General features: G+C 40.9%; 1 protein-coding gene across 1 annotated transcript in view; it reads left to right on the top strand.

Annotated features, from left to right (window-relative positions):
* The window catches only part of FAM13C (family with sequence similarity 13 member C), a 34,195-nt gene that overhangs the window by 1,311 nt on the left and 20,691 nt on the right, over positions 1-12,193 (top strand). Inside the window, exon 2 of the mRNA XM_015819568.1 lies at positions 4,365-4,545. Coding sequence (XP_015675054.1) covers positions 4,365-4,545 — 181 coding nt within the window. The remainder of the gene's footprint in view (positions 1-4,364; positions 4,546-12,193) is intronic.

Here is a 12,193-nt window from a genome sequence, read left to right on the forward strand (position 1 = left end):
CTCCTCGTTTCTGATCTTGTCAACCCAGCTTATAGGTAACAGCTGCCTGTAAATCCACATTTCAAAGGCTTCTAGTCTCTTCAGGTGGCCTTCTGTCAGGGACCAACTCTTTACTCCATAGAGCAGGATAGAAAAAAATATAGCATCTGACAAGCCTGGTTTTTAGTCTTAGGTTTATGTCGTGATCTCTGAATACAACATCCAGGTTTAGTGGCAGCCTCTCCCAAGCACTGTCCTCGGTTGGGTAATGCCTCATCCCCATCTTGGCTCCTGAGCGATGCTCTCGGTTGCCTTTCCTTAAACTTTTCACATGCTGAGAAAGAAGAATGAATTCAAGAAGTTTTTTCACAAGCTCTGGACTTGTGCTCTATCAACCTTCCAGTTTCCATTTAAAATTTATTTTGAATTTGTTTCGGAGGAAGTTGGGAAGCTTAATCTTCTCCTTTGAACATCTTGTACCTATCTTCCTGCCTTGGTCAAAGATGCCGCTGACCCAACAAGGGAATGTTGTATTTCCAGGTGGAAATACAAGATTTTGAAGAAAATCATCTAGTACAGCTCAGATTAACTGTACAATCTCTAATAAAAACGAAGGCCAAACTTCTCATGCTCGTGGCCATTAAGTAGGACTTGACAACATTCCTAGAAATTGTCAAGAAAAAGTCCCATGGGAATTCTCAGAACTGGCAAAATGGTTTAAGCGTCTGGGGTCAGATTTACATCGTAGGTGGTCCTGATAGTGAAAAAAATTAACCAGTGGAACGCCTTGCCTTAAGAAGTTGTGGGTGCTCCATCACTGCAGGCTTTTAAAAAGAGATTGGACAGCCACTTGTCTGAACGGTATAGCCCAGGGTTAGGCAACCTTGGCATAGCTGGCTCAGGAATTCTGGGAATTGAAGTCCATGAGTCATAAAAGAGCCAAGGTTGCCTACCCCTGGTATAGCCAGTGGTGGGATTCAGCCAGTTCGCACCACTTCTGCAGAACCGGTAGCTAATTTTTTGTTGCCCAGGCCCAGAATGGAAGCAGCATCCACACAGAGAACCGGTAGTTCACCTATTTGAATCCCACCACTGGGTATAGGATCTCTTGCTTGGGTAGGGGATTAGACTAGGTCACTAGAAAGCCCCCAAGTCCCTTCCAACTCTGTTATTCTGTTTTTCCTATATAGAATGCGGTGGAGTATTGGTGGCATATGGTAACATATATTGCATTTGGCAAGGATTGGGCATTTAAGTCCATTTATTGTCAATGATATTATATGGTCTCAAAATCGCCGGTATAGGATAGGTACGTCCATGCCTGCTGCAGAATTGGCTTCCTGTGTATGTATCACTAAGTCTGGATGGCTGATTGGGCAGTTGGCCGTGATGACGTTCACTTCCTACTCATTGACCGAGTTATCTATTTGATAAGCCTTCCCGTGTGACAGGGCTAAGGAGCAGATGGGGAGAACTTCTTGGAGATGTCTTCAAGGGCAGCAGACAGAGACTCTATTTTACTCTCCAGAGTCGCGCTGCTGCAGTAAATAATATTATGCCTCTGAGGCTCACCCCCTGCCCAAGTGTGCCAGACTCTTTGCAAGCCTGAATTGTAGTAACCTTTCCAATATTACTTTGCTGCCAACACAAATATTTAGAAATAGTTTGGGCACGTGATTGGCTGGCAGTGGGATTGTGAGAACCCAGGCGGTAGCTCAATAAGGTCAGGAAATAAGAGTTTAAGACTTTTTTTTTTTTAAAAAAAAATCAGGATTCCAGGAAGCTGAGGGATTCGTCACAGTACCACTATTGCTCCCTGCCAGCTGAACAACTCTTTTTATTATTATTTTTTTTATTTTTCCTTTTTCACTTTACAACAAACAAAATACATTTTTTTTCTTAACAGTACTGTGTCATATGTCTCTTACATTTATTTACAGTTATTTACATTAATTTTCATACATTTTTATTTCTCTGTTCTAACCAAACGTAGCATTTATTCCACATCTCGTAAAATTCTGTTGCTTCCTTGTCTTTTATTTCTAGAGTAAGCTTGTACATCTCAGCACATTCTAGTATCTTGTGAATAATCATATCATTTGTTGGTATAGTATTTTCACATTTCCAACACTGCGCATACGCAATGCGTGCCGCAGTTATTATGTGTAAAATGATGTATTGGAGTTTTTTTTATCTTTGGATTAATTATAGGTAGTAGAAATAATTCGGGTTTAAGTTCAATTTGTTCTTTTGTTATCTCCTTATCTGTTCCCAATAAATCCTTGCTTTGGGGCATTGCCACCACATATGGTAGAATGTTCCCTCCTTGTTTTTGCACTTCCAACAATCCGGGTTCATATTTTTGTACATCTTAGCCAATCTCGCCGGTGTTAAATGCCATCTATAAAACATTTTATTTTGATTTTCTTTATATGCAGTTGACAATGTTAATTTACAATTTTTATTCCATACTCTTTCCCATTCTTCTAATTCTATATTTCGGCCCACATTTCGTGCCCATGCTATCATTGGACCTTTTACTATTTCTTCTTCCAATTCTACCTCTAGTAAGTATGTATAAGTTTTTGTTAAAAAATTTCCTTCCTTGCCTGTCAATATTTTCTCCAATTGCTGTGGTACCCTATTCCATATTCTTCCATATCTTTACTATATTTTGACTGTATCTGTAGGTATGGCCACCAATCTATAGTTATTCCCTGTTCTTTTAATTCTTCCCTTGATTTGAGATTTCCTTGGTTATCTAATAATTCTTTATATCTTGTCATCTTTTTTTTTGTCCAATGTATTTGGGTGAATCGTTGCCTCCAACTCTTTAGTTCATCACAATTTCTGTTTTGTGACAGCCTTCATAGAGCAGTGGTTAGAATGCAGCATTGCAGGCTAACTCTGCTGACAGCCAGGAGTTCGATTCTGACCGGCTGAAGGTTGACTCAGCCTTCCATCCTTTTGAGATCGGTAAAACGAGGATCCAGATTGTTGGGTGCAAATATGCTGACTCTGTAAACCGCTTAGAGAGGGCTGTAAACTATGGAGCGGTATATATGTCTAAGCGGTATATATGGCTATTGCTAAGTGGTATCTCTTACAAGAACTGAGTCAGAGATTGCCTTAGACGATGCAGCTGTGTAAATGAACAGGAATTATATCAAATTTCAGGGGTAAATAAAGAATAGCGACTGAGTGTGTAATGTGTGGAGGGGAGAGAGATTAAAAAAAATCCTGTCACATTCTTTTTATTCGGTGATGTTAAAGCACGGGTGTCAAACTCACCGCGCTACATGACGTGTCGTGACGTATCGAAACTTTTTTTTGCATTGCTGGAGCTGGAGTGGGCGCGGCCCAGAGGCCGGCAGTTTGACACCCCTGTGTTAGACAAAGAACAACGGTCAAATTCTTACATATGATGAAAAAAACGAGGAATGGTTATTGGTTATATTGTATAAAGCAGGTTTAATTAGAGAAGGCCGAATGACATAATCCACTGCAACCTGGTGGGCTACAGCTCTTAAAACCTCTACAGCTGCATTACGACTGGCTGCGAAACATGAGATTTGAGGAAGCTGGATACAGCCAGGTTGAACAAGGCTGAGATGAGCACCATCCACACGTTCAGGACTTAAGACATATCTCTACCATCTACAATTTGGCAACACAAAATGGATCGAAACCTTATCTAAAGGAAGATGAACCAGACAACTGAGATCAGGCATGGCATGACATTCCCAAGCTATGGCGCTGTGGAGCCCTTGTGGTTAGAATGCAGTATTGCAGGCTTACTCTGCCCATAGCCTGGAGTTCGATCCTGATTAGCTCAAGGTCGAGTCAGCCTTCCATCCTTCTGAGGTCGGTAAAATGAGGACCCAGATTGTTGGGGATGATATGCTGACTCTGCAAACTGTTCAGAAAGTGCTGTAAAGCACTATGGGATAGTTTATAAATCTAAGTGTTATAGTGCTGTCGGTATTGCTCTGGATGATTATTCAGGCTGGGCTCCAGACCTGGAGGGTGAAAACCTACTGTTAATTCCAAAGCCACATACACACAACAGCAAACCCAGGAGAATTTTTTTTCAGTCTGGCAAATTTGCATTAGCTGGCTGTAGTAGTTAACCCTTGAAATCTGGGATTTCTTTACCCTCTGTGTAAAAAAAGTGATGGTATATAAAGACATTTTATTGTTGGCTTGGTGATTTCGATGGGCAAGCCCATTTAGGAGATCCAAAAAGGGAAATTTGTATTTTTCAGATAAGCTTGATGATCGATGTGTTGTTTTGAGCATCGCCTTTTTGCTCCCTGGTTTACTGGCTTAAAATTCTTTAGAGTGCTTTTAAAGATGTGCTTTTATTGATATTTTTTCCCCCCCAGAGATGAAAACAAGGAAAACTATCCAGACAAATCTGTAGTCTTAGAGGAAAGTCAGGCAGTGTTTCAAGACACGCAGACCCCCTGCGATGGCACTCTGAGAATTGGCATGGGGAACTTAAAATCCAGAAAGCCTACATCCCTTCCGAAAACGGAAAATGGGAAAAACCGCGAAGAAAATCAGGTAATTTGCTTGAAGATACTTGCTGTAATTTCATCAATAATAAAAGAAAGCCTCTGGATTATTATTTTTATTTCTAAGATTGGCTGGTGTCCTCTGGCATGGGGGGGCATTGTACAGTTGTTGTTGTTGTTAGTTGCGAAGTCATGTCCGACCCATCGCGACCTCATGGACAATGTTCCTCCAGGCCTTCCTTGTACAGTAAATGCAAACTAAAAAGTTTGAAATAAATCCTGAAAACAAAGACAATGTAGTCTCTAAACATTTCAGTTCAACTGGGATGAGATGGGAACATTTTTTAAAAACCTGTTAAGACTACAAGACTTTTGCAGACATTTTGGGTTGGCCATTGACTTGTGTAGAGGTGGACATTTTAATCTCTTTTCTTCAGTAGTAAACAGCAGTTTTTCTCCTCAGCTGGAATTCTGATTTGTGTGTGTGAGAGTGTGTTTGTGTGTGGATAGATTGTAGTTTCCTATTAAGGTTAATTGTGGGAAGTATCTGAGAAAATCAACTTTGCAAAAAAAGGATGCCATGATTGATTGCTTTCTGTACCAAACTTGTTTGCGTTTTTATCACTCTTAGTGCGGCCATATGCAATTTTTAAATTCTTCTTGCTTTTTAAAGTCTAAACAGTGCTGTTGTGATTCAAGGAGCTTATAGTCTTTTGTTAGCCAAGTGAAGGAGAGAGATTAATGACAGCTAATCTTTCTTAGCCTTTCCTGCTGTGTAACACAAAATGCCATTTCCAATGGTTACAGCGCTGAGTTGACCTTTCTGATAGTTATCCTCCCATCAGTATCTCTCTGAAACTTATGCCATCTTCGGAAGCAGCCCTATAGAAGTCAGGAAAGGGGAATTTTGCTGCTGTCACTATGTGGTGTGTGACACAATCTCTTGTGTACTGGGAGGATTTGACTACTTTCAGTTCAACCTTGGCACTAAAACTGAGGTTAAGATATTCTAGGTAGATGGAGCTGTTAAAAGAAAAGTCTTCATTGTGGTTCAGTCCAAGCTGGGAATAAACATGGTGACTGCTTTAGAAAGAAGGTTGCAGTTTATTGAAGAGGAGAGCCAGACAGAAAGACGGCTCTGGAAGAAAAGAGAGCGAGCACATGTAGGGAGTGGGTTTTTATACCCCCTTGAGCCTTTTGTTTGGAGTTGTTTCCTGTTCCTTTTTGGGGCTATTTCCTGTGTCATGTATTTTGTGTCCCTTTGGCATCTGTGAATTAATCCTATTATGTCCGGTCTTAGACTTTGGGTGGGGTATGTAGATTTTAGCTGTCTTTGTCTTCTTAATCTTCTAGCTCCAGCCTTCCTGGATTATTTACATCTGCATTTCTATAGAGCTGGTTTCTGCTTGGGGGAGGGAGACAGAAAAATTAGGCATGCTTTTCTGCTTCTTTAAGATCCTTTGAGGAAATATATTTTCCTGCCCTTTTTAATATTTTCTTCTCTGGGGGGGTTGACTTCCCACAGAGCAAGGAACACTCTTTCTAAAGCACCTCATTCTGAGGAAAAAAACTTAGAAAAAGCTCAGAATTTAATATTGGGAGAAGCGTATACTTTCTTCAGGCTTCATGTCAAAAAAAAAAAGTAACATCGATATGGCTGTGAAGAGATATTTGCAAGTGTGTGGGCAAGAGGAACCAAAATATCTTAAGTTAGAGGAAGAAGAAAAAATCCCACTGCTGAATAGTGTTGAAGGAAAAGTCTTCATCATGGTTCAGTCCAAGCTGGGAATAAACAACATGGTGACTGCTTTAGAAAGAAGGTTGCAGTTTATTGAAGAGGAGAGCCAGACAGAAAGATGGCTCTGGAAGAAAAGAGAGAGTGAGCACATGTAGGGAGTGGGTTTTTACACCCTCTGGGCTCTTCAGGTTGTTTCCTGTTCCTGTTTGAGGCTTTGTATTTCCTGTGTCATGTATTTTGACCTGTGTCCCTTGGGCATCTGTGGGTTAATCCTATTATGTCCTGTCTTAGAGTTTGGGTGGGGTATGTAGATTTTAGGTGTCTTTGTCGTCTTAATCTTCTAGCTGGGGGCCTTCAACCTTCCTGGATGATTTACATCTGCATTTCTACAGAGCTGGTTTCTTCTTGGGGGAGGGAGACTTGGGGCTATTAAGAAAACTGGGCATGCTTTTCTGCCTCTTTAGGAACCTTTGAGGAAATATATTTTTCTGCCCTTTTAATATTTCCTTCTCTGGAGGCTGACTTCTCACAATAGGGAACATCAGAATATTGTGCAGCCCTTAGGTTGTCATCTTCATATTTGTACAGGTAGTCCTCGTCTTAACGACCACAATTGTGAGTTTTGCCCCATTTTATGATTTTTCTTGCCACAGTTGTTAAGTGAATCACTGAAGTCCTTAAGTTAGTAACACCGTTGTTAAGTGAATCTGGCTTCCCCATTGACTTTGCTGCAGTCAGAAGGTGATCACATCACCCAAGAACACAGCAACTGTCATAGATATGAGACAGTTGGCAAGCGTCTGAATTTTGATCACGTGGCCCTAGCAGTGCTGCAATGGTTGTAAGTGTGAAAGACGGTCATAGGTTGGTGCCGTTACAACTTTGGACAGTCACTAAATGGAAATCGAGGACTACCTGTAATAAGCAGCAGCAGATGAATTTTTGACTTCCCTCTTCATCTTCTTTCTTTTCCTCCCCCTCCCACTTCCCATTTCATTTCCCCCCGTCTCCTAAAACAGATGGTCACCATCACTCTGGCTCCCAGTTACTCAAATGCAGTTTTATTTTGCTCCTCCCTCTTTGAACAGGAGATGGGAAATGTAGGATCTTGGCTCTCGGACTGCCAGAAGAAAACAGTGCCATCAGCTACTGAATATGCTGAGAACATCTCACTCAGATACCAGGAAGCAGCTCTCAAGTTTCAACCCAGGTATTTCTTTTTGCATAAATGAGTCCGGGTGGCTTCTGGGGACAATAAACATGGGCTGATATATATATACGCAGGAGAAAACCCGAATAACCAAAGACCTACATACAAACACCTGCGAAAACCTCAGAAAACACACATATATATATTTAGCGGCTTGTTGGAAGAAAAGTCTTCATCGTGGTTCAGTCCAAGCCGGGGATAAACAACATGGCGACTGCTTTAGAAAGGAGGTTGCAGTTTATTGAAGAGGAGAGCCAGACAGAAAGATGGCTCTGGAAGAAAAGAGAGAGTGAGCACATGTAGGGAGTGGGTTTTTATACCCCCTGGAGCGTTTTGTTTGGAGTTGTTCCTGTAGCATGAACTTTGACCTGAGTCCGAGTGTGCCCTTTGGTATCTCTGTGTTAATCCTATTATGTCCTGTCTTAGAGTTTGGGTGGGGTATGTAGATTTTAGGTGTCTTTGTCTTCCTAAGCTTCTAGATTCAATCTTCCTGAATGGTTTACATCTGCATTTCTACAGAGCTGGTTTCTGCTTGGGGGAGGGAGACTTGGGGCTATTAAGAAAAAATCTGGGCATGCTTTTCTGCCTCTTTAAGATCCTTTGAGGAAATATATTTTCCTGCCCTTTTAATATTTCCTTCTCTGGGGGGCTGACTTCCCACATTATTCACCCAACTCAAAGTAGGCTGCATTCACTCATGTTGGCCTCTTGGGTGTCAGGCAACACCAGCCCCCTTCCCTGTTTTCTCAGTTTTATCTGGGCATCAGATGAGGTGGTGTATTAAGTTCTTGGTAGATTTCCACACAGAAATATGAAATTGGAGAGAAATCTGGAAAAGGAAGAAACATGGACTCCTGTTCTGTGTTAGAATTGGAGCCTGAGATATTTTCTGCTTAAGACAAAAACAAAACAAAACAAACCTCTAAATGAAAAAGGGAAAAAATAGTCTTCTTTGAAAATAGTGTGCAGGCATAATGCTACGTCAGGCAAGAAGATGCTGGAAATTGTGATTTCTATCGGAATAGACACTCTGGGCTGTGGGGTGTTACAGTAAGTCAGAAATATTAGCTAACTATGAAAAGAGACACAGACTTTCTAAAGGTGGAGATGTTAAAATTTCTAAACTGGAAATTTGAAAGGGATTTGCTTATTATTTTACCTCAGACGGTATAGGCCAGGGTTTTTCATACTTGCTAACTTGAAGATATGTGGACTTTAGCTCCCAAAATTCCCATACCAGCAGGCGGGCTATGTCTATTTGGAAAACTAGTCTACCTTACATGCTCAGGGCATTGTAGGGATTCCTGTCTTTGCTAGAGAGGATAAAATATAGCTGAGTGGGGTGATCAGTGAGAATTACAGGCCCTTAAAAAAAAAAGAAATGTGCAATTCCACGTCAGCATTTCCTTTCATTAATTCAAGATTTCTTCTCCTTACTGACAGAAGCGAGCTGGATATGATTCATGGGGTAGATAATGGGGATTAAGAAATCACGAAGCAGATCAGATGGTCAAATTTTAGCTGGTATCTAAATCCAAAGTGCACTTTTTAGTTTTAATCTGGTGTTCACTGAAACATTTATGCGCACAAACCTTGCATTTGTTTTGGAAAATATTGGCGTACTGCTTTTAATTAGGGAAACATCTCCCTACATCATTCTTCAGTTCATATAGGAGATTATGACAGAGCAGGACGTTTATTAAGATTAGATTAACAACACAAGGAATAATTACAGTGAACACATTTCTATAAACTTTTAAGGACTGTAAATGCATTAAAGAGGTTCAGGAAATAACATTCATGTCAACGCTGCTAACATCGGATGTTTTTGCTTTGACAGCAGATGGAGATGCAACCCTTTTCTTCTTATGTTTTACTCTTAGAGTTAGAGCTAGAGTTAGATGATGCTGGGGGGAGGAATGTGCATGAGAGTTTAGCTAGACATAATAATACTGGACCTAGTGTGTGAACCAAGGTTATTGAAATAAGAGATGATAAGAATTGGGGACTGGAGAACTGGAAGGAAAGCCTGCATTTCAAACTAATTGGAGAATGTGATTTATGACTGTTAATTGAAGGAGGGAATTGTGCTCAGGGGAGGGGAATCCAGTTTTTGGCTTCAATTGTGTTAGTGCCCATGCTATGCTTCTCAAATAAAGATTCTTTAAGGTAAACAATGCCTGGAAGTTCTTTGAAGAGTTTCATCTGTCGGAACCGTGACATTTCATTTTTTATCGCCTAACATTCCACTCCGAGATTTTTTTAAGTGGATCCCTTTCTCTCCTACTTCTGCTTTGAAAGAGCTATGCAAAATCCAGAAATGGGTTCATTTAATGGAGATTCGCCACAGTTATGCTGATTGGCTGAAGGGGCTGTGATTCTCTGCTTCTCCCCATTTTGCAGGTCAGATCAAAGTGCATTCATTTCACCAAACGATGCTGCTGAACATCTGCAAAAGCTTGCTGAGGTAAGTCTACCAGAAGCTGAAAGATGCTTTTCCTAAGATAGTATCAGCATCTTCATTAAGCTAAGAAGAGTGATGAAAGAAGGAGGTCATGTGTGTACTTCATCGTGGTTCAGTCCAAGCCAGGGATAAACAACATGGCGACTGCTTTAGAAAGAAGGTTGCAGTTTATTGAAGAGGAGAGCCAGACAGAAAGATGGCTCTGGAAGAAAAGAGAGAGAGAGAGAGCACATGTAGAGAGTGGGTTTTTATACCCTCTGGACCTTTTCTTTGGAGTTGTTTCTGTGGCATGAACTTTGACCTGAGTCTGAGTGTGCCTTTCTGGTATTCTGATGGTGGTGGGTTAATCCTATTATGTCCCAAAGGTCAATCCTGCTTCCCTGGGGCTGGGGCTGATGACTCTTAGATTTTTGGTGTGTTGATTCTAGGGATCTTTCTTCCTAATCCCAGTTTTCTGGTTCCACTCTTTCTGACAAGATTATCACATCTGCAATTCTGCAGACTTGGTTTCTGTTTGGGACAGAGTGTGTGTGTTGGTTTCTGCTTTTAAAATCCTTTAGGGAAATATATTCTGCCTTTTAAATATTTCCAAGAATATTTCTTTCCCGGGGGGGGGGGGGGGAGGCTGACTTCCCACAAAGGGAAATGAAAACTGTGTCTTATCACTTCCAAAAATGGAATATCTCTACCAAAGCAAACAGAAATGGAACCTTGTCCTGCAGCTTCACAACTGACCTCTCTCTTCTGCATTTTTGCTAAACCAGGAAGACAGTCCTCAGCTGGTGGCTTCAGAAGAACCAGCCTCTTCATCATCCTCAACCAGCATGCACATTGACAGAGACGGTGGCGGTGGTAAGAAAATCTTCGGTTAATGCATGCCCTTGGGTGTTCATCATTAAAGATCACTGAAACCCTTTGAATGTGATGCAGTATATTGGTGAATCTGCCAAAAGAGACTGAATTCAGGCATTATTTCAGAACACAAGATCTATCACGGTTTAGGGCATAATAAGAGAAAAAAAATATATCTTATTTTATTTGGATCATATAAATACTGGTGGCTTTAGAAAAAAGTATATATTGTAAAGGCTCAATTCCATCCTAACAAAATTAATTTATTTTAATTAAAGAAACAAATAAACAGATAAACAGATAAATACATATGCATACATACCTACATCCATCCATGAGGTGCAAATATGTTTCTTAGATCAACCTTCCATAGAAAGATTAAGACACTCACATTCTTCGTTGTCCTTTGTATTTGGGAGATCCTGTTTTATCCCACATGTTCAAGGTAAGCAGTGGTCCAACATAATATTTCTATTCCTGTTGCTGTCATTAGCCCTTCTGTGAAAGTTGGACCATAAGAAAGGCTGAGCGCCAAAGAATTGAGGCCTTTGAACTATGGTGCTGGAGAAGACTCCTGCGAGTCCCCTGGACTGCAAGGCGATCAAACCGGTCAGTCCTAGAGGAGATCAACCCTGACTGTTCTTTAGAAGGCCAGATCCTGAAGTTGAAACTCAAGTACTTTGGCCACCTAATGAGAAGGAAAGACTCACTGGAGAAGAGCCTGATGCTGGGAAAGATTGAGGGCAATAGAAGAAGGGGACGACAAAGAATGAGGTGGCTGGATGGAGTCACTGAAGCAGTAGGCGTGAGCTTAAGGGGACTCCAGAAAATGGTAGAGGACAGGAAGGCCTGGAGGAACGTTGTCCATGGGGTCGCGATGGGTCGGACACGACTTCTCAACTAACAACAAAAATCTCCTTTTTAGTGGGCATATCAGCCAAGAAAAAAATGTCAGAAGGGAAGTATTTAAGGCTCTCCAAATCATGTTCAGTTTTGAGGCCAGGTGCAGTAATAATAGTAACAATAAAAAGCCAAAAAGTAAGCTGGACACTGGGTATCTTAACGTTTAGGGACCTGATGCTTTAATTAAAAGGTTCTGGAAAGACATCCTAATTCCCACTGAATGGATGGGCATCCCTTTCTAGGTGATTCTGAAGACTTTTCTTTTACCTTTTCCACTAAAGAGCCAAGTTGACAATGCTGAGGATCTCTGTGGGCAGAGGTAAGCAGCTGTAAGCTTTGCATCTGGGCCTTTTACGGACACATCACGGCTTCTTGCAAATGTATTATCACCTCTGGGCTGATTTTCTTTCTTTTTTTAATTTTATTTTTATTAACATTTTGCTTTATACAGTACATATTCAGCAGACTATGTCATTTTTATATACTATGGATCCACATTCTATACAATATATACACTATGTACATTCAAT

Source organism: Protobothrops mucrosquamatus, unplaced genomic scaffold, assembly GCF_001527695.2.
Source record: "Protobothrops mucrosquamatus isolate PMUCROS unplaced genomic scaffold, P.Mucros_1.0 scaffold953, whole genome shotgun sequence".
Lineage (NCBI taxonomy): Eukaryota > Metazoa > Chordata > Lepidosauria > Squamata > Viperidae > Protobothrops > Protobothrops mucrosquamatus.